Raw genomic sequence first — 22138 nt, 5'->3', positions numbered from 1 at the left:
AAGACATTCCTGTCTCATCTCCTGATGAATTGAAGACAATGCTGCAATTCTACCATGACCTTGGTGTTATTCTGTATCATCCCCTTGCCAAACCACCTCTCCGAGATCTTGTCATATTGAACCCTAGGTGGCTCATCGATGTATTCAGGAGTGTTATCACCTATCTTGACCACAAAAGAAAGGGTGTGTATTATTTAATAAACAGATATATATATATATTATAGTTATATAACCGTTGTTATTGGTTACAATAAACCTAATACTATCATTTCAAAAATGACTAAGAAAAATATTGGACCTGCCTGTCGTCTATCACACGGTAAAGGATAGTCAAAATAAAAATTCCAATCGTTTATTCTCTAATTTAGCCTTAAAGTTAGTTGATAGTTCTTTAATAACAAGTATCGAAGCAGCATCAACAGTCGATCCAAAGATCGAGCAAATTTGTTTCTGGTGCCTAAGACAAATTTCAACAGTTTAGTTCAATGATGATAGGGAAAAAGAATTGACAGGAAATGTTTTAGTAATCTTGTAAATATTTTATTTTGCGCTTCAATTCAGAGAGCCATAGATGCAGACGCATGGGCAAGGCTAGAAAATGAAGGGGTCCTGCAGGATAGTCTCATCACCTACATGTGGAGAAATATCATTGGAAGAGATGACTCTGGGAAGAAGGTAATTCTTGAAAAAAACATACTGTCATATGAGCAGATATGACTGGCCCTCTTACCAAATGCCTGTGAAAATTTGCAGGTGCTATAAGATTCGCAGACCTTGGCCCTTAACAGATTTTGGCATATGAAAACATTTGAAAAACAAATGATAACATGTGATTTTTTTACTTACTGCACCAATATTAATATTACATCATTTGTATGTTTCAGAAATCTGCTTTGTTGGAGCTGATGGAAAAATATGACTTGTTAGTGAAACAAGATTCATCATATCAAAAGGTAATTAAGAAGCATTATTACATTCACAGTCAGACAGCAGTGCAATCTGTGTGGTAAGCCAGGACTACACTGATATGATTATATTGTGTCTCTGTACACAGTAGCTCACAGTGATTGTACAAATGACATCAACTTCAACTTACTGTCACTTATGTGTATGTGAATGACTGCAATTGAGAAAATTAATGGTAACAATTGGGTAGGACTATGTTATAATAATGCAAAATTGTTTGATTTGTTGATTATTTTTCATTCCTTTACAGAATGAAGCCAGCTCAGAGCCATCCACTGTATGTTACTACGTACCATCAAGACTTCAAGTAACTACAGACAGAAATGCAGATCCGGTCATTTCTGAAGGAAGCAATGTTTTCTACATCAATTTCTTTTCCTTTTTACCAGGTATTTTTATATTTCTTTCAAATATATTTACTATTAAGGAGCATTACCTAGCGGTATTTGTACTCAAAATTGAGACAAATAAAGAGAAGAATGGTAAGGTTCTATAAAGAAGATCCCAACATAAGGGGTGTCATTTCCGCCCCATGTGCATGATTTTTCTTTTGAGGGGGAAAAATACCACGGACGTTTTTTTAGATACAATATTGGCCTTGGCTCAAGAACTGCAAGAATTATTGGCTTTCTAGACTCATTTAATATAAAATCAATGTATTAATATTGAGAAGAACACTGCATTAATATTGAGAAGTGCACTGCAGTTGTTTAGTTAAATGACTAACACTGGAAACATATGGCTCCTGTCACTCCACTCACCTTGAGCATAACTTTAGGAACTGATCCGTATTCAATTTCTTGGTTGAAGGTATAAATTAGGCTTCTACAACTTAATTTTTCCCTAAAGAAGTGTTGAAGCCCCATCCCTCCCACTATTAAGGCAGGCAAATTCAGTCAGAGTAGAGGCAATTACTGTGACTATATGATCTTTGTGCCAGTAATCACCTGCAAGATTATTGTCTGTTTGAAAAACCTATTTAGATTTTGATGTCTGTTTTACCTACATTTTAATGCAATACGGATACTTTTCAATCTGATTTCATTAGCAACATTCTCAGCTTTTATCATTGTTGATGTTTATCATGATGTTTTCCCTATATTTGTTTTCAGGTGGAATTGTATGCAGACTAATGGCCCGTGCACTAGAATGGTCTCAAAGACAAGGAGATGCAGTGCATGCTCCTGCTTTGGGACGTGTTTCAAGTACTTTCTACGCAGATGATCAACATCAGTTTAGACTTCAAGTCATCTCTAAACACATTATGGTATGGAAAATGATTATAATATAATTATTAAAATTATTAACAAGACTGCATGTAGACCCAAGAAATACCTGGTCTGAAGATTGTTTCTAAATTTATTGAATATTTGCTCTATTAAACCCCCATTTAATAAATGCCCCCATATTTTTACAATTAAAAGGGACCAAAATCGTCGGTTGCAACACATAGTGGCGTAGGGTGATTTTGGTCCTTTTTATGATATTTGGTCCAATGGCTTTAAATACGAAGTTCTTTAACGACCAAGTAAGAAAGCTCAACTATACTTAATTTATAACTTTAATAAATTGACCTTTGTTAACAATTCCGTCAAAATCTAATATTTTCTGTTTCACATACTGACTTACGATCAACATGCGCCACTATGTGCTGCGGCGAAAATCAAATTTGATGACATTTGGGCACAGAATCAACACCATCCGTCAATTTTGGCAAACGGTTGAGAAACGGGCCGAAATCTTCAATTTCACATATAATGTCGTATTAAGAGAGTTTTTCTTTTGTCAAAACCAATTTGTAGAAAACTTACTAGTTTTTCTTGCTGACAGTTTCGTCAGTAACCCATTGACTTTATCAAAGCTTGGTGTTGTTGTGATGATCCAACAGCTGATGGCTGGCGGGAAGTTATGTCACTTCCGGTAGCGATGTTAGTCTTGCTTGTAGTTTTCAAATATGGATCATTTAATAGATTTTAGACTCCCCCACTTATCGCTGAGTTCTTAAAATGGCTCTCGGATTCTTTTCTCTTTGACCTTGTGTATTTTTGTTGACTCGCTTTCTCCGCCTCCCTCCTGTGTTCATCTAAACGCGTGCCAAAAGTTCTTTTGGTTTCCCCAACATAGTTTAACTCACAACTTCCACAAGACTTCATGAACACAGTAAGGAGTTTTGACTGGGCAACGAGTAATGAACAGAGACGAGGGGATCTACAATCTAAGTCACGTGTATGATTCACTTTTGAAGACTGGAGGGAGATAAAATTTTTTCCTTAGTTTTGGAACAATTTGAAGTACTTGAAGGCAATTGTTAATATGAATTTCTTTATAACAGGTATCTGTTGTACCTGCAGAAATAATAGGTGATGCCTCAAGTACTAGAACAACTGCCAGTCCAAACACAACAGCTAAAGTAAGTATAAGGCTTGTAGTAAGACTTCAGAAATGACTCAACAAGAATATAATATAGGTGTCTGTCGTACCTAAAGTAATAGTAGGTGATGCCTTGAGTACTAGAACAACTGCCAGTCCAAACACAATAGCTAAAGTAAGTATTACGCTGGTAGTGAAACTTATGGAATGACTCAACAAGAATTAGGCCTTAGGCTCACAACTGAAACCACCCCCTAACATGGCATTTCAATCAAATTTGAAGTCAACTAAACCAATTTTAATGCTAGCCAACTATGAATCCTAATCCTAATCCTAAACCAACCCTACTCCTAATGGTAATCATAATCCTAAAGCCAAAACCAACCCTAATCCAAATGCTAATATTAAAGCCTAACCCAACCCTAATCCAAATGCTAATCTTTAAGCCTAACCCAACCCTAATCCTAATACTAACCTTATTTGTAAAGCCCAAGTCAATCCTAAGCCAAATGCTAATCGAAAGCCTAAAGCCTAAACCAATCCCCCATCTAATCACAAAGCCTGAACCAATATTAATGCTAATCTTGATGATGGCAATGTTATCACATTGTTCATGTCTTACTAATTTCCAGGTAAAAGACTTCCTAGAGGAGTCTCTAGCAGATATCAAGACGACATGGGCTCCAAGAATACAGTATATATTCTGTATAGCATGCCCCTGTAAAAGTGGGGATCAACATTACATAGATCTGGATAAGTTCTTATCAGATGATTCCAGAAGTGTTCAGTGCTGTAGAGGCAAATTGATCGCCAAAGGACCTGTCAAGCAGAAGTTTTGTCAGCATCAAGAAGTCTCTACTAATCCATCAAGTCCAGTCACTACTAATCCAGCAATTCCAGGTATGTCAAAGTACTTGTAATATTCTACTTGCCTATCGTGCATTTGTACACTTGCTGTCTGACGATTCTTGAGAACTTTCCATTTACTTATTTTATGGCTAATAATTGTACCAATCAATGCTATCAATTATAGCTATTACTGGTTTGTGCCTGACCTTGTTATATCCATGTAGCTGCAGTGGGATGACGAAGGGGACCATGCCCCCCTCTTTTGCCAGGGGGGGGGGGGGGTGAAGAAAGGAAACTGGTCTTTCATTTGAAGTAAAGCTTCATGGACAATACATTCCAATTACGAAGTTGACTATGTTTACCCCTCAAAAATAGCCACGGTTTTGAAGAGCATAATCTAGGAGCTTCAGAAGGTCATTATGGGAGCAGGTCGGCAGTTACTCCCTTCAAGAGGCGGGCGCCATCTGTCCTTGCCCTGGCCTTTGCCACTCTGCAATATTTATTATCTTGATACCCTAAGTTAAGTGCCTGTATAGAAATATGGCTCGGTAGTATGGGGTCAAAATAAGGCCTTACACAATGCCTTTAATATTGTATTATGATATTTGAATTATATTTACACCCTAGTTTTTGTCAAATTTGACTCCACAACAATGAGTTCTATTCGGCCTCATTCGGCTTATATATTTGGTCGGCTGTCTGGTTGGTTGTCCGACTGGAAGCAAAATCTTAAAAACAACCCCTTTGTGTGTTATTCAAGTCACACGAAATTCACATGAAATAAAGAGTCCCTTTTTAAAATAATTTCAGGTCAGCTGATGATAAGCTACCAATGGGATGCACAAGATAGAATGATAAAGTTGAGAGATAAACTGAGACATGCAGGCTACAGTGTGTGGATGGATATTGAGAAAATGGGTAGGTTTTGATTTCCAATATCTTTCCAATTATGAATGGATATTCTATATTATGAACACGTTCTTTGAATTGTGCATATAATTGTCTTAACCATGCAGAGGCTATTTTATGAAAAATACTGCTTCCACTGACAACCTAGCCTGATATTTTGGTAGAGTGAATCATTAATTCTAAAATCAAATGATATTATGAAGGGAAAGATGAATGTAATAACATACAATTGTGAAAAAGATTTCTAAAAAATTAAAATGGTTAATAAGCAAATTAAACAAAAAGACCAATATTTCATTGCTAATAAATCAAGGATTTGTATTTATTTATAAAAAGCCTGCTTCTGTTTTCGAGTCAACATGGTCAATGCTGTGTCTTATGGCGTCATGAACGCAAAAGAAGTGAATCAAATCTACCTGCAAATTCATGTATAAAGTTAATTAGTTTTTGTTTTCACAGAAGGGAGTATTCTTGAAAGCATGGGAAAAGCAGTGGAAAATGCTGATGTTGTTCTCACCTGTATATCACAGAAGTACCAAGACAGCCAAAACTGCCGCTCAGGTATGATAATTTTTTTTGCACTTTTTTATCACCAATTTAAAGACAAATGCAACTAGAGATTTTAGTCACAGACTGCGTACGTACCAGTCGTATCATGTTTGATCCAAAACACCAGACTCTGACTAATGGCCTTTGACGCCGCCACCCCCCCCCCCACCCTACCCCAAATAAGCGAGCATGACAGAGAAACAGGCTATTGTCAATATATATGTGCAAGTGGTGTGACTCTGCTATACTATTGTGGTAGAAAAGGCACTTTGAAGGTATTTTGTCTTGGACCGGAAATGACCCTGTAATTACTTTTAACCCCAAATCAATTTATACCGCATCAGTGGCATCACTGTGCTAAGTCATTTTGTGGCAGAAGAAGAATTTTTAAGGTATCTTAGACCAGAAGTGACCACTTAATGATGTTTAACCCCCGGGTTTAAATATGTGAACACCCCATATATACTGGCTAATACCAATGCAAGTGACATCACTGTGTTATATTATTTGTGGCAGAAGAGCCATTAAGTTTAGTGATGGCCAGAAGAACTTGGAAAGAAAAAAAAGATAGCTGTGTAATATGGAAATTGATGTTTTTGGGTTAGTTCAAGTAATAAAACATTTAACAGGATTAGTTTTACATTATAATGACGTCACACACACCCATTTACCACGTCCATGTATGATAAACCCAATTATGTCAATTGCATCCCATGCAGAATCTAATAAACAAAAATTTGAGGAGAAGAATAGTAATGCCTCTACAAAGAGAATCATTTGCCTGCAACTCACAGCCAAGAACTAAAAATGGCTGCAGGTCGAGAACTGAAATCATCAGACAAATATAGGCTTTAATAATATCTGAAGGCCAGTATCTAGTTCAAGATCTGTACGGCTAAACACCCCAGGTGGGGAAAATAAACTGGATTTGGTGTGTGTGCTGTTTTTAAATCTCAATTTGTAGATTTCTAGTAGATGTGCTTTGAAGGCTGTAGGGTCAATTATTGCTATTGTTGATTCTGGCAGTACATTCCACTTGGTGACAGCCCTTGGTAGAAATGAAAATTTGTAGGTGTTCCTAGATGGTTGTGGTGGTATGAAGGCTTTGCTGTGGTTGTTTCTGGTCAAGCGTGTTACTGGGTGCAGTAAGGTTTGGACCAGAATGGCCAGGTGACCTTCGTAGGCTTTCTGGAACTGGCTAAGACGTGATATTTTTCGTCTGGTAGATAGTACTTGGTGGCCATTTCAGATCCGCCATCATGTCGGTGACACTGCTACGCCTGTCATAGAGCTTCAAGTTGGTATATTTGGTACGCAGTGTAAGGGTACCAGACTGCATCGCAGTACTCCATGGAAGGTCGCACCAATGATTTATAAGCCATGTTCTTGATGTCTTCAATGCATCCCCGTAGATTTCTTTTTATAAAACCCAGTGATCTGTTAGCTTTGGAGCTACTTGACTGATGTGATTTTTTCATTTCATGTTGTTTGAGATGTCTACACCAAGATATGTGTGTTATTTTTTTTTACTAAGAATGGAACCATTTATTCATTCAATCTATCTTTATTCTGGTAAGCTCTTTCAATACATAAGTACTGATCTCCCAAGAGGTCCAGATCACACGATATATATCAATATACAATTAGACAATAATTAAACAATCAAAATGCAAAGAATACTATAACAAATACTATAGTATGTATGTTGTTTTAATTCCTTTGGAGTTTGTGACCTTTAAGACGAAACATTTGTCTATGTTCATTAACCATGGTTGTTCCCAGCTACAGAGTCTGTCAAGGTCCTTTTGGAGTTTGTCGGCGTCTGTGTCATTAATATTGCTGATTGAGTAAAGAACATAATCATCAGCAAAACGTCGGACAGTGGAGACAATTTAGTCCGGGAGGTCATTGATATATAATAAGAAAAGCAAAGGACCGAGTACAGTGCCCTGCGGAACGCCTGATTGGACACGTACCCAGTCCGATGCATCTCCTCCTATATAAACAACCTTTTGCTTTATTTGCATCAAGAAATCCATGTTAGCAGCATACTAACCTAAAGACCTGTTGTTTTCTATTTCAGAAGCCGAATATGCATACACTACAAAAAAACCTATCATTCCTCTGAAAATAGATGGGACGTTCAAACCATCTAGTTGGCTAGGTCCAATCATAGGTGCAAAAATGTATTACCGTGTAGACACCGATGAAATGCTGGATGGAAACTGGGCTGGTCTGCTCAGAGATATCGAGGCTCATGTCAAAGGTGGTAAGTATATTCATACAAAACTTGGTTTATAATATGAAATTTATATAAAAATAATTGAAGACTATAACTTTACCTGGTGTTGAATACCCTCAACTTTTAACGGGTTTAAGTGTTACCTACTTGGCCAATATTAAAACCTGGGTTTTTCTTTTGCATCCACAACATGTTTTCTTACCTTAAATACATCTACATTAACTTTCTAATAAATAACCTGCCTTAAATATTCCACTCCATGCCATACAGTATGATGGAGATATTCTGAATATGATTTAAATATTTTCTAATAGAAGTTTCATAGAGTCAAGAGTGTCAGTTGTAAGTCTTTCACTTAAAGCAGATTATTAATCATGTTAATCTTTAATTTATCTCTGAAAATACTGCATGATCAACCTCAATGCACAATATAATCGTATAGTACTAAGTAATTTGCATAATGAAGTGCAATTATATCCTTTGTTTTACACTTGTCTGCTGCAGCGAGAAAGCCTGTCAAGTGAAGTCGCCGGCAATGTGTGTATCGATTGGTAATTGAACCTGCACTGACCGTGGTCTTTCACTTTGGAGAGCATTGAGAGAGGCTGATACCATAGACTGATACTCATCACAGCATATCTATATCTACATATATTAGTAATCGCAATTTTCACAAAATCATTAAAATCTGGACGATTTGGAATTATTTTTACGCATGCGAGGCAGTGATTTGCAGCTAACAAAAATTTTCTTCAATATTCTTATTAATCAATCATATTAAGATTATTGCTGTAGAATACAGCTAAAATATCAAGATATTGCATGATGAAATTTTTTTATGTCACAGTGTGACTTAAACCAGTACTCGGATCATTGTGAGTAGTTAATTTGTATGCAACAGTCAAGCGTTGTTTGCAATATGTTTCATCGCCACCATATTTTATATACTTAATATGTAGTTAACTGGTAATGGTGATTGAATCATCACCATATTTTGCATGCTTCCTATGTAGTTAATTTGTATTTGTGGTACAACACCACAGACAGTACAATATGTTGTATCACCATCATATTTATATTTTTATACTCCCTATGTAGATAAGTTTGTAGTGGTAATTTGCATCGCCACCATATTTTTATACTTCCTATGTAAATTTGTATTTATGGTCATGCGCGTATTTGGGGGGGGGGCTTTTGGGGCGCCAGCCCCCGGGGTCAAAAGTAGGGGGCGGCAAAAACGAAGGGGCGGCGGAAGAAGAAGGGGCGGCAAAAACAGGGGCGGCAAAAACGAAGGGGCGGCAAAACGAATTAGCAAGGAAAAAAGGGCGCCAAATATTGAAAAAGCATAAAAAAATTGTCTTACGCTATAGAATAGAGTAAGCCAGTAAAATCACTGTTGTCTGTCGATCTGTCCGTCCGTGTGAAATCTTGTGTTTGTAGTTACTATTAATCCTGTGTTAATGTAGTTACTCTTAAACAGGAACGAAATGTAATAATGTTGGTATCATTGTGTAACGTTTTTGTTAAAGTTTCTTCAACAATCAAGTATGTTTTACTTTTAATGTTATAATCATTTTTGTTAATTGGTTTTAATTGCATAATTTTTTTATGTCGAAAACACACTGTGAAAATATAATTAACTTCCTGCTGTTGAGCACAATAAGAATTTTTTATTTTATGATAATACTCAGTTGCTGCATGCCCTTTCTGATGGTAGATAAAATAAAAGCCTAAATGATACCATTACAACCCCAGTGAATTGTATAATTACAATTGTGACAATATAATATGACATGCCAACACCATTTGTGCAGACTCTGAATTTAAAATGGGATCTCCATGAAACAGCATTTGTAGAAAATTTGACCAACTCAAAATCTCTGAATGTCCCTTCAATTGATCAAACAGAGCTAAACATGTACTGTAATGTGTAATGTCAAAAAAATCTCATTTTCTTGGATTTGATGTTAGATTTTCAGCATTATTACGTTGATAAAATGATATTTTTAAGACAAATTTGCAAGTTAGTAGGTTAGCCTCATTGATATCGTAAGGGACATTCAGAGTTCTTGATTTAGTTTTAAAATGTTTGCACAAATATTTTATGGTTACCCTGCATTTTACGGGAAAAATCATTTTTGGCATGTCACATTGATCACTCTCATCATTTAGTGACATCACTGTCAGCATTTAATGCCCTCCCCTTCCATGACACCCTGCTGTGCTTACATTGTAAATGTACTTGTAGCTATATTTTATTTACCATCGGAATGATTCACAAAAAATAACCCTAACCCTATCACAGCCTTGAATGGCTTTGAGACATAACAATTTTTGTAGCCTTACAAAGCTGACTTCTTCCCCATGTGTCAACTGAACATGGATCAAATAAAAAAATGTAAATTTGTAAAGAAATTGAACAAATTGGAAACAAAACACCAAGACTAGTTTCGTTTATAAAGTTTTGTCAATATTTTGGAAATACTTTAAATATTAAATATTTTTACACTGACATGAGAATGGTTTTGAATAAATCAGTGTTAATCATTGTGCTATAAAGTAGCATTGTGTGAGATGTTTTAACCTGAAGTTGGTGATTACTGTATGTAGATGATGATTAAAGTTCTAATATCGAGGGGTCAGTGACACAAAGACGTAACTCCATTTTGGTTTTATTTAATTAGCCCAATAATTGAACAACAAAGGGCGATTTGTTGGAGATACATCTTTAATTGTTACGCTGAGATGAATTGTTACGCTATAATCTCATTTTCGCAAAAAATGGACTTACGTCTTTGTGTCACTGACCCCTCGATATGTTCGTACAAAAGTAATGTAGTTGCTTGTTTTTATTCAAATGACAAAAACAATGTCTTTTTGTATCAATGATCTGATGAATCTGGACTTCACACACTGTTCAACACCGAACACACATTAACGAAATCTTAGCAATCGATCTGTGTAAATCTATTTTGTTTAATCTACAAACTTATATACAAAGTACTACGTTTTTAACAGGACAGCTTTGCATTTATCAAAAGGTAACCTGAAATTATCCACCAAATATTTGGATTACTCTTGTAGAAGTGCCTTGGAGTAGGGTAAAATTTAGTTCAGGGCCAAGAAAAAGGGGTCGGGTGGGGTTCAAGCAATTTTTGGCATATATTGTATCAGCACTGTTTAAAATTAGGCATTATAATGGTGTAGAAAGTGGTATGCAAAGTTGCTTGCTATGCTCACATATCGGTACCAGACACATTGTCATGTGTAATCCCGGTCAAAATTGTTGGAACACTTTAACATGGGTATTTCAAAAGGGACTTCAAATATGCCCCCCCCCCCTTTCCCTTTTTTGTCATGCTTCCCTAGAGACATGCAATATTAATTGATGGAGGAGTGTTGTAGTAGTAGGAAACGGTTCAGACGTCACACCAAAGAGGGTGAATTTTTTGTATGTCAAGTATAAGTGAAATACAGTTTAAAACAATCCTGTTTATAGGATTATAGGTATTGAAGACTAGATAATCTGAAGAGGGTCCTGTCAGAAAGCTGTTGCATGCACGTCAGCTTTTAATGATGTTTCATTGCTAACCTCTGTAAAACTTGACAACATTAATTTTAGCCCGTTAAAGTTCACAAGATCTTTAAAAGAAAGTAGTTGATGTATGGTCTACTTAGTGACAACGCCGCTCACAAAAATATCGTTACCATGGTTACACTGATACAGAAACAATTTCTTTTTTAAAAATCAAGAAAATTGAAACAAGTTGAGGAACTTGATGCGATTTTCTATCGCTCAATTTCAGCTCAATTTGACTTGTTGGATGACAATATAGTAACTAAAATTTTATTTCAAAGTGACAAATAGTACTTAACCATCAGACTACTTCATGTGTCTTTTGAAGCAAGTGCTTGATGGGCATTGAGCAGAATCTTGGACAACTATCCGCACAAAATAAAGCAATTCTAATTCTATCGTGGTACGGGATAGTTGTCCAAGATCCTGCTTTCTGTGCCTGGTGGCGTCACACGTTCAGGGGGCTTTAAAATGCGTAAGTGATCATGCTTGTCAGAGAAAAAGTCAATGGTGAATAAACAAAGTCATAATTTATATGCATGCCGAACGAGGTATAGAGACACGTATCAATTTCGATTTTCTTGCATACTTTCTCTGTGAATGCTTGTTTGTTTCTTTGTAGTTTCTGGTCTCTCAGCCATCGATTCTGGGTTCATTGTTTACTTTCTCTGTAAGTGCCTTTAGTTCGTTTGCTTGTTACGTTAAAGTTTCTGGTCTTTTAAATTTTAGCCAACGAGGCAGTGGTTCTGGGTTCCTTGTCTAATTTCTCTGTAAGTGCATTTAGTTTGTTTGCTCCTCTTACAACGAAGTTTGTGGTCTTTTAGCCAACCAGGCAGCGATTCTGGGTTCCTTGCTTACTTTCTCGTTGAGTGCCTTCAGTTTAGGAAAATCTTTGAGTGGGTCATCACACAGCTTTGTCATAAAAACATCACAGTAATTAAATAAACCAATATCAGCTAGCGTGATCTGAAGTGAAAAAGAGAAATAATTGTTATGTTGTTAAAAAAACTTCTTGTCGTATATTGTTCTGATGCAGACTAAATGTTCAAGTAAGCAATCGTGAAGGATTTTGTCTTAAAGATACCACCCTTACAGGTTTATGATCAAACAAACCCTCAAAGTACCAGGGGATATCCAGGGAATCCCTGAGAAAACACGGCGGGGAAACACGCTTTGTGAAATAGCGGGATTATTAAAATGAACTCTAAACGCACCAACTAGAAGTTAAAAAACCCCAAATTCTTTCTTGAAAACAGACGTTTTAGATTTTTTAGTTTGTGTTCATTCTCTGAAAAGCATCCTTAATCCGGGCCCTTAATTCTGGTCACACATGTAAACACCGTGAAACTTGAGTGGCCCCGGAGTTCAATGGGGAAATCACAAAAGCTTTCGGGAAAATATACTTACCTTGTTTCCAACAAAGACGTTCCCGCCATTAGCGGCAAGCATATTTTCAAGGTTCTTCAACTTTGGTTTTATCTTTTCTTCAAAAACTGCCTGCATACGGATAAGAGATGGAAAACATTTCAGACAGTGAAACTTATTCCCCAGTTAGGCCCTATATATTCTGTTTTGCCATGTTATCACTATCATTTTCAACTTTTAATTCTTTCTTTATCATAATATTTCCTGCACAGTGACAGTAACCTAACGTCTGGATGAATTTTTAGGGGAAACCTGGCTGGAAATCTAAAAATATATCGCACCTACAATTTGGCAATGTTTGCCCGGCCGAAGTAGTGTGATTGCTAAGCAATTTTTGGTTTAGATGGTAGGCCCCTATTTGTTTATTATTTAGCACTTTTTAGGGTTCTGCATACTTTCAGGAATGCATTAATTTAAATTCCCATAATATATTATATGAAAGTAGACATTTTTGGATGTAAATTAGTAAAACCATTTAGGGTTCCATACAGGACAGATTTTGCTTTTACATATTCACCCCCCCCGGTATCGTGGAATCGTTTATTGCACGCAAAACCTTTTCATACCTTTTTTGCCTCATCGTTTTCCTTTGTAGCAGGAAATATATCATTGACAATGTCAAGAAAAACCTCCATGACGGATTCGACCTTAAGCTGTTCTAAATTGTTACTACCGGCCAAGTCTGAAATACGAACGTAGAAACAAAATATTATTAAATAAAATCTCTTCTCTTTTTGAACCCCACTCAATTGAAGATGTGAGACGGGAATGTACCTGCGTCGGGAAGGGGACACCGAAGGGGAAGGGGCCTATCTGCATAAAATGATGTGTAGCAATATGAAAAATTGGATATAAATAATTTAAAAAGGGGATCATTTGGTAATAAATTTTGAAAAAAGAGGTCGTCAGGTAGAAAATTTCCAAAACATGCGGCGAGTTATATTTTGGTTACAAAATTCTGAGTTTCGTAGCTTCCACGTTATTTTATGGCACTTTGATGATAAACTTCTAGGAAAAAAGGGGTTATCAATTGTGTAGCCGAACTTTAAAAAAAGGGGGGGGGATGGTCATTGAATATGACTTTAAAAAGGCGGGGTCATCGGGTTTACCTAGGGCGAGGGAAGCGGGCCGAAAATATGTGAACAGTCGGGGATTCGAGTCCCGTGCTACCCCCCCACCCATTTTTTTTTGTGTGGGGGTGTGTGTGTGTGTGTGTGTGAAAACCTGCGGACGCCACTAAATCTGCTATGGACATAGGAGCTCATAGGCCTGAATGGTGCACAGGCTCTCCCGCATTTCCACTGCATAAATGATTCATTCGTGATTTGGTTTGACTTACTGCATTCTCTTGCTACATATCGTGCGATAGCTTGACAGTTGGGTATCTTCTTGCCTCCATCTACCTCAAGGATGGGTAAGGTTCCAGTTGGCATGGCTATTATAGTGATAAAAGGAACAAAAAGGAATCACACCAATTATTTAAATCATTGAAATATTTTTCAACCAATATCGTTATTCAACTGCTTAGGGGCCCATTAATTAAGGTATCTTTTCTTTGATTTTTACGGGCCCTCGAAGGTAGGCCCTACCTTTCTTTACTGTTTAAGGTATCCTCTCTTTAATTTGGCCCCCTAAAACCTCCGTGGAAACGTACCTTTTATACCCCTTTGTCTACGGTTGGGCCCGCGGGGGAGTGGGGTCAAGTGGTCCACCTTTTCATATTATTATGTTTTGATGAGTCCAAGTGTGTGAAAATATTGGATCTTAAACATAATAATGATAAAATTGGATGCTTTACGCCCAATATTTATTGGTCTCGCTATGAGTTTTAAAATATTAGACTCGACTACGTCTCGTCCAATATTTTAAAATGCAATAAATATGGGCTCAATTGATCCAATTTTATATCATTATTATGTTTTGATGAGTCCAAGTGTGTGAAAATATCAATATTGCATCTAGGCCTAGGTAGCATTCTATGGGTGCACTTGCTTAGGCCTACATAATTATACACCTTGCCTAATCGTAGTACATCGAGTCTAAACGTTATTGAAGTTACTTACGGGGTGTGCATAAATTGATAATATCATGGGCTTTTTGTGTGGATGTGGTGTGTGGGATATATTAAGTGGTCCAAACCTGGTCTACCTTGATTTTAACTTTTTGAAATTTTATTTCTGCACTACAAAAGCAGCATTGCATTACATCAAGTTACTTATCTCCATAGGCCTAACCTGTGAATCTTTATAATTATGATATGCATATGGTGGTTTAAGGTTAAACAAAGTGTTGAAGGGCTTTACCTCCAGAAAAATATATTATTACCTTATACGTAAGAAAATATGTCTACTTATCATGTGAAATAAAAAATCCGGAAAAAATGTGTGAAAATGTGTTTTTAGCCTATTTTTTTAGCTCTTGTCAAGCACTATTATTCGATTTGTTTACAAGCGCCAAGCAACTGTCGTCTAGGAGAGTGATTGACATCTTTATTATTAGAGAAGAATGGAATCTGTATAGTTCATGAATATTCATGTAGTATTTATACAACCTGTATCCCAGCCATTTTGCTTAGCTATCATAATCGTTCATATAAGACGCCCATATGATCCATGGTGTTAAACTGATATTCAGCAACTTTATATCTCTCGATCTTTGCGATCCGAAATATTGAATTTCAACTTTAGGCACATCTCTAGCAAGATAATTAAATACCTGTCACAAATATAGGTCTTGAAATGTTACTTGCAACGTTAAAAATGTGAATAGAGAACAAATCGGGTTCAAACATGCTTCAAAAATATGAAAGTAATTGTCAACGCCTACTACCAGAATAGCCGGAAGAGGGCAGACTTCATAAGGGAGTGTTCATAATATATTTTAGTGGGGACAAAGAATTTGAAACTTATTTCGGGAAATTTCCTGGGTTTTTGTTTTGTTTTTTATTTTATCTTCCTGTTCGGGTGTTTCGGTTGGCACATTTTCGGGGCATTTTCATGCACTTCACAGGAGTTTTTTCGTGGCTTCTCTGTAGCTGTCGTGTGTCTTTTTCCCCACGTACAGGGTATAAATAATAAATGAATAATAATATATGAAAAAAAGAATCTGGAACTATAACCCCGGACTATAACGTCAAAAAACAAAACAAAAACAAGACAAACTGTACCCTGCTAAAAATATCAACCCCTATCCTCTCTGAGAATAAAAATAATAAGACTCCAACCTCACCTGCAAAAAAATTTTTTCGGGGATAATTTGGGATAAGTTCGGGCCTATTTTATTGCGACAATTTTCCAAATCTATAAGGTGAAATACGGTGTCGTGGGGATGTGCGGCAGATTTGGGGTGCATTTTCAGCCATTTAGTTTAGACTCTGTTGCATTTTTAGCCATGATTTTATTGACCCTCAGTGTCTTGAAAATTAGGTTTAAGAATGGTATTTTTCAATGATTTTCTCGAAAAAGTAAAAATTTGCGAAAACTTTCAGTCCAAAAGTTGATACAATTTTGGGTCTGTTTTATTCAAATTTGGTTTAAAATCGTACCGTAGTTTTTCGGAGTCACAGCCTCACATCCTTACCCAAACCAACTTGAGAAGGTTCCCCCGGGGTGTATGCAAATTTGCAATTTATAGTCCTACACTCATCATTTAAGCCTAAAATCAAAGTGTTAATACCATTAACACTACCATGGCCCGTTTTGTCGTGATGACTGGCTTCCAAAATGTAGGCCTATTTTAAATTATAAATCTGGTCCCGCTAGAGGTGTGTTTTTACCCGCGGAGGTCTCTCCCTCTGGTTCGTGGATGTGCCACAGTTTTGGAGTAGGCCTACCTTTTCAACGACTATGATGGGTGGGTTTACAGCGAAGACCAACTTTTGGGCGCATTTTGGCAAAAGTGCCCTTAAAAAGCGTCAAATTAGGCCAAATGTGGGTGACTTTGATCCCCGCGGTACAAATGTTTTGAAGAGACCCGCCGAGGTGTTATAAAAAAAAATGGTCGGGCCTGCTAAAAACCTCCCGGAATCAAGCATGGGTAGGCATACCAAAATGCCTTGAGACCCCCCCAACCCAGCGCCGGGACCTCCATGACATGATATTCTCCGCGAGTCCACCAGAAAATATAAAAATATAACATTTTGATAGGCCTACTAGACCTAGGCCTATATTTGTCTGTAAACCTTTCTTGTAGTTGTAGGCTACCGCGTATGTCTACCGTGATGACAGTAGCGTAGCTGCTGGGGGGCAATTGCAAAATTGCCTATTTGGGCCCCCGCCCCTAGTGCAAGGAAAAAAGAGGGAAAGAGGGGGGGAGAGGGAAAAAAGAGGGTGAGAGGAGGGGCAGAGAGATGGGGAATCCAAACGATATGCAATACAGCTCAATAGGCCTACCATATACGATTATTATCAATAAGCCTGGCAAAAATTGTCTATTTGGGCCCCCGCCCCCAGTGGGAAATTTGGTGGATTTGGGCCCCTCAAAAAATCCCAGCTAGCCTACGCCGCTGCGTGATGATGTTGCAAAGTTGCGGAAGTTCATTCATAAATTTCCCATTTCCACTCGACAACAACCCGGGACAACAACAGGCCAGCACGCAGCGCGCAGTAGCTAATCCCCGAGCTAATCAGAGACATGTGCGTTTCTCTTTCAATGTACGCTTCAAATAATTATGCTCTCGGCGTCGAAAGTATGATAATGGAAAATATTTATAATGAACACTCCCTTATTTAGCCACACCTCAGTTCCTTTCTCGAGTTGCCTGGTATATCAGCAAAATCCTACACCTATCGCCTTCCCTTGGTAAAATCCCTGATAAAAACTCGTGATATTGAAATTGAATTTCCACAGCGCCAGAACTTCCGTCATTCTAGCATCATGGATGGATATGCAGTGGCGCCGCTAGGGGTGGGGGGCAGTATTTCCACCAATATTTTTTTCTTTCCCACCCAGTTTTTAGGCAAAATCCCCACAATTATGTAATTTTCCACTTTTTGCGGCAATTTAGTGCAAAATGATGATTTCCAAGTGCCCCGTCTCAAATTCACTTCCCCCCATGCCCCGCGAAAAAAATTCTGGTTCCGCCACTACGGGTATGGCCATAGCTAGGGGGCTTTCCCACCCACCCCCAGTTGCCCTTGGTTATGCTGGACGTATGAGAAATTTAGAGCTTGTTCAATTCCACCAATTTTAGACATTTTAAAGGTAGGCCTATATACAGTGTATATAGGATCACAGTCAAATAAAATATCGTAGGCCTAATAATTTTACCAATGGCATTTATTGAGCTGCTCCTATGGTTTAATATTGATATTATATAATTGAGCTCCTTGTCAAGCTCCTGAGTACAGTGACTAACTGAGCTCCGCTATTTTCAGAAATGAAGGCCTGGCCTTAAATGAATAGGCCCTAATTAGAATTGAGACAGCCTTTTGTTTCATTTACAGAACTTTTTTTTAATCCCCCAAAATTAGTGGGTTTTTTTAATGGGGAGTAGGCTTTTAAAACGAAATTCAAATTTGGCAATATTTTCCATTGCTTAACGAATTGATCTGCGTGAAAATGCCTAAACATGTGGCCAGAGCGGGATGAGTGGTATAAAAATCTTAACTTGTGAGAAAGGACGTAGGCCTATGGGGTTGTATGAGGTTGTGGATCACGAAATGCCCCTTTAATGTGTGCTAGGTAAAGTCATTCTTCCTCCCTTTCGACATGCCAAAATTTATTCCCTCCCCCGGCCCCGGCTTGCCAAAAAATTGCTTTCTCGAAAGGCTGTGCAATCAGTAGGCCTACCGGTATTAGCCTACTAATTATAAGCCAAAATTTCCAAGCGACTCGCTAAAAATCGCTTGCCTCCCGTCTCGGCCAGCCAAAAATCGCTTGTCCGCACCCCCCTGGACTGCCAAATGTTTGTGGCCCCTCCCCCTTGGCCTGCCAAAACTGTGCCCCACCCCCTTTGCATAGGCCTAGGCCTATATGCCAATTTTTTGGGATCCCCAATTTCCATACCCATACCTTAAACCTGTAGCAAGCGCAGCAAGCATGAAAATGTGCACATTTTTTTTCGCGCCCTAACTACCCCCCCACATTTTCCCTCCCATGCACCAGGTTCATTGGCGCTAGATTTGAAGCTAGAAAATACCTAAATATTTTAAAATCCAAACTCGGCAACACCACTTTATCGGGCAAATAGAGCCCGTCGTATACGTAAACAGCGTGTTAAAAAAAAAATGAGAGTGTCACTTTTGTCCAAAAAATTTCGAATTTTGGCCTTGAGCAGCGACAATCACAGGTAAGAAAAACACAGTATGACGCAGCTTGAAATATAGAATCACTATATCAATTTTGAAGTTTGTACTTCAAAGCACGAGCCGAAACGAGGTGAAATGGTTCTAAAAAAAATTGATTTCGCTGTATCTTTTTATCGCGAAACTAGACAATTTGACAGCAGCGAGTCGGAAAAATAGCAAATATCTCAATTTTCTGCTATCGAAATAAAAATTTAAATAGCACCTGCATATAGAAGAGGGTTTATAGAAATAATGTAGGTCAGAATTTTGTCTATGAAATCGTGCACGGAATTGTTATTACTGGTTACAAAACGACATACAAGTGGAGGCCATTTTACTTCAAATTCGGCAAACATGTAAGCTTACTAAAACAAATCGAGACAAGCAATATCAAGAATGAATATGCACATTCTTTTATTGACTTGTTTGTAATGTGCGTCGTAGTTCCCAACAAAATCGCCACTTCCACTGAGAAATTATGGCCGTGTTCCCAAAAATCTTGATGCTCCGGATATTGAAAAAAAATTGAAATGTTTGAAAAGTACATTTCTTTTTGAGCCAAGTGGAAAATTCAAGCATAATAATAACCCTTACACTTTCAGCTTTTAGACGTAGTTTGCGTTTTCTCTCTACGATATTTATTTCCAGAAATAGATAATTTTAAAGGGGCTACATGCAGTCTCATTCTGGATCGATCATTACAAAGTTTAGTATAACCTTAATAAGCGGACACCCACATTGAACAATTTTAGGCCTACATTGCAGGGATTCATATGCGTGGACCGTCCGGGTAAGTCCCGGGGGGTACTCAAGTTTGGTTTTGGTAGGGACGTGCCGCTGAGAATTTGAAAGTGGACCCATAAATATACCAATTTTTCAAGAAATTTGGACCCATTTATATACCAAAAGTCGGCGATCCTGACTTTTAGACCACCCGCGCTATATAGGGCTCAAATATTACTATTTCATCAAGGTTTAATATTCTAACAAGCTTAAACTAAAAGTTTCATCTAAGGAGTCAAGCTTTAAACTATTAAGCAACAATATCCAACAAGCTAAAAACGATTTTTTACCCGTTTTTTAACAAGCTAAAACCAATTTTTGAAAAGAAGCTTTAACATCAATTTTTTCATTGTAAAAACCATCTAAACAATCTTTAAAAATACAGTGACCTACCTAATATTACTAATCTATGTTTCCGATGATATCCAAGAAGCTAAAATATTGTGAAAACGGGCAGGGCTTTGAGTAATGAGGGAAATTTCGGGGTAAAATGTATCACGTTTTTCGAGAAATTCGCCATTTTGAATAAACAATGTAAATGCAGAATTGCGTCACGCAGTAAAACAATGTCAAACGCGCTTGAAAATGCATGATACGCTAGCGTAAATTACCGTCAAAACGAGCGTACATCAAGCGCTTGTGCTACGCGAAAACTTCGGAGCTGGCATCACCGGTTTTGTAACCAGCTCTTTTACGTCAAAAATAGCTATAAAAACGTGAATTTTGGCCCAAAAGTCAACATTTTCGGCCAAATTTAACCCAAATTGTCTTAGTTTTTTGCAAATTTTCCCAAAATTTTGGGAAAATTTTGGCTAGATTAAGGCAAAATTGGGCTATTTTCCGAAAAAATTGAGAAAATTTTGAAAAAAGGACCCATTTATATACCAAAATAGGCTTTGAAAAAGGGGCCATTGATATACCAAAAGGCTGAAAATGCTACCCATATTTGCGGCACGTCCCCGTATGGTCATTTGTACTGAGACCCCCGGGGTAAGTGGTCCATTTGAAATTATTTTTCATTGATTAATTTCTTTTTAACAGTGATTTATTTTAATGGCAAAAAATTGATGAAATGCCCGCTTAAATATTGTTAACGTCCAGATTTGTTCCATGATTTTAGTAGGCCTACTATAATAGCCCATCATTTTTATACTAAATGTGCAATCCCAGCAAACACAAAACATTTTCGGCATCATTCGCAAAAGGTTAGTAGAAAAGGTTGCCAGAAAACGTTTAAATGTCGGGTTAATATATAAAGGGCATAAAACGTTTTCATAACATTCAAAAACGTTTTTGATAACTTACTGCAAATACTGCAAACATAATGTTAATTACGGGTTGAGAAAATATTTGGCAAAATACGTTTGCAAAAATATTTTACAATAACATATTAAAAACATTTAAAAAATATTTTTGCAATGTGTTTTCATATAAAACGTTTTAAAACTTTTTCCTGATCTTTATATAATCCGACATTTGATGTTATTAAAACGTTTTTACCAAAACCAAAAATCCAAAATAGAACCTGTAAAAATGTTTTAAAAACGTTTTGTATTTGCTGGGATCATGACAATGTCACGGTCTGCCTGTAAAAGACCCAACGGTCCAGATCAAGCTAGACCCGGGAGCTAGACCCATTATTTCTCTGAAACTCATCACACTTACTTGGTTTAAGGGGTGGCCAGTCATCAAAATTGACTCTAACATCCTCATATTTCACACCAGCTTGAACAAACACCAGGCGAATTATTTCAGCTCTACCCTTTGCATTGAAGTATGTAAGCTTGTACGAAGGCATTTCGAACCAATCTGGAAATACTTTATTCCACTGACGATAAAACTAGGCTAGTAACGATGCCGTTCTGGTATTCGCAGGAACAAATCTTGCCACAAATCTTAGTGTGCCGTTATGTTGATATGGTCCGCATGTATATCGATCTTGAATATTGCTGAATCATACTAGTCAACATGCATGTTGTCAACACAACATGACCGATCCCACAACAGATATCACTGTGCAATTATTAGTATAACAACTTAACTTAAGGTGGTACTACACCGCTTGATAAATTTGTGACTATTTTTGCATTTTTCTCAAAAAATAATAACACACTGGTAACAAAAGTTACTACACTGGAATTCCAGCGACTCAAAACAAGCGGTACGTTATTTATGATAAGA

The 22138-nt window shown here is 37.3% G+C and overlaps 3 protein-coding genes across 3 annotated transcripts; 2 read left to right on the top strand and 1 right to left on the bottom strand.

Annotated features, from left to right (window-relative positions):
- Positions 1–570: 570 nt before the first annotated feature.
- LOC140172037 (uncharacterized) lies at positions 571–2099 on the top strand. Its single transcript, XM_072195384.1, has 4 exons — positions 571–675; positions 885–953; positions 1217–1453; positions 2079–2099. Exons 1-4 carry the CDS (start codon positions 634–636, stop codon positions 2097–2099), a joined length of 369 nt encoding a protein of 122 aa, XP_072051485.1. The 5' UTR covers positions 571–633.
- On the top strand, positions 2075–9082 carry LOC140171118 (uncharacterized). The gene is made up of 7 exons (XM_072194300.1): positions 2075–2233; positions 3299–3376; positions 3969–4236; positions 4996–5103; positions 5554–5655; positions 7727–7912; positions 8390–9082. The coding sequence occupies exons 1-7, from the start codon at positions 2099–2101 to the stop codon at positions 8407–8409; spliced, it is 897 nt and encodes a 298-aa protein (XP_072050401.1). The 5' UTR covers positions 2075–2098; the 3' UTR covers positions 8410–9082.
- A 2464-nt stretch (positions 9083–11546) lies between these two features.
- Positions 11547–21902, bottom strand: LOC140171119 (hematopoietic prostaglandin D synthase-like). Its single transcript, XM_072194301.1, has 5 exons — positions 21623–21902; positions 14227–14322; positions 13454–13569; positions 12870–12959; positions 11547–12428 (listed from the first exon to the last, which is right to left on the bottom strand). The coding sequence occupies exons 1-5, from the start codon at positions 21753–21755 to the stop codon at positions 12261–12263; spliced, it is 603 nt and encodes a 200-aa protein (XP_072050402.1). The 5' UTR covers positions 21756–21902; the 3' UTR covers positions 11547–12260.
- Between the last annotated feature and the right edge of the window lie 236 nt (positions 21903–22138).

This window comes from Amphiura filiformis, chromosome 15 (assembly GCF_039555335.1).
Source record: "Amphiura filiformis chromosome 15, Afil_fr2py, whole genome shotgun sequence".
Lineage (NCBI taxonomy): Eukaryota > Metazoa > Echinodermata > Ophiuroidea > Amphilepidida > Amphiuridae > Amphiura > Amphiura filiformis.
This window is presented reverse-complemented; position numbering and strand designations above follow the sequence as displayed.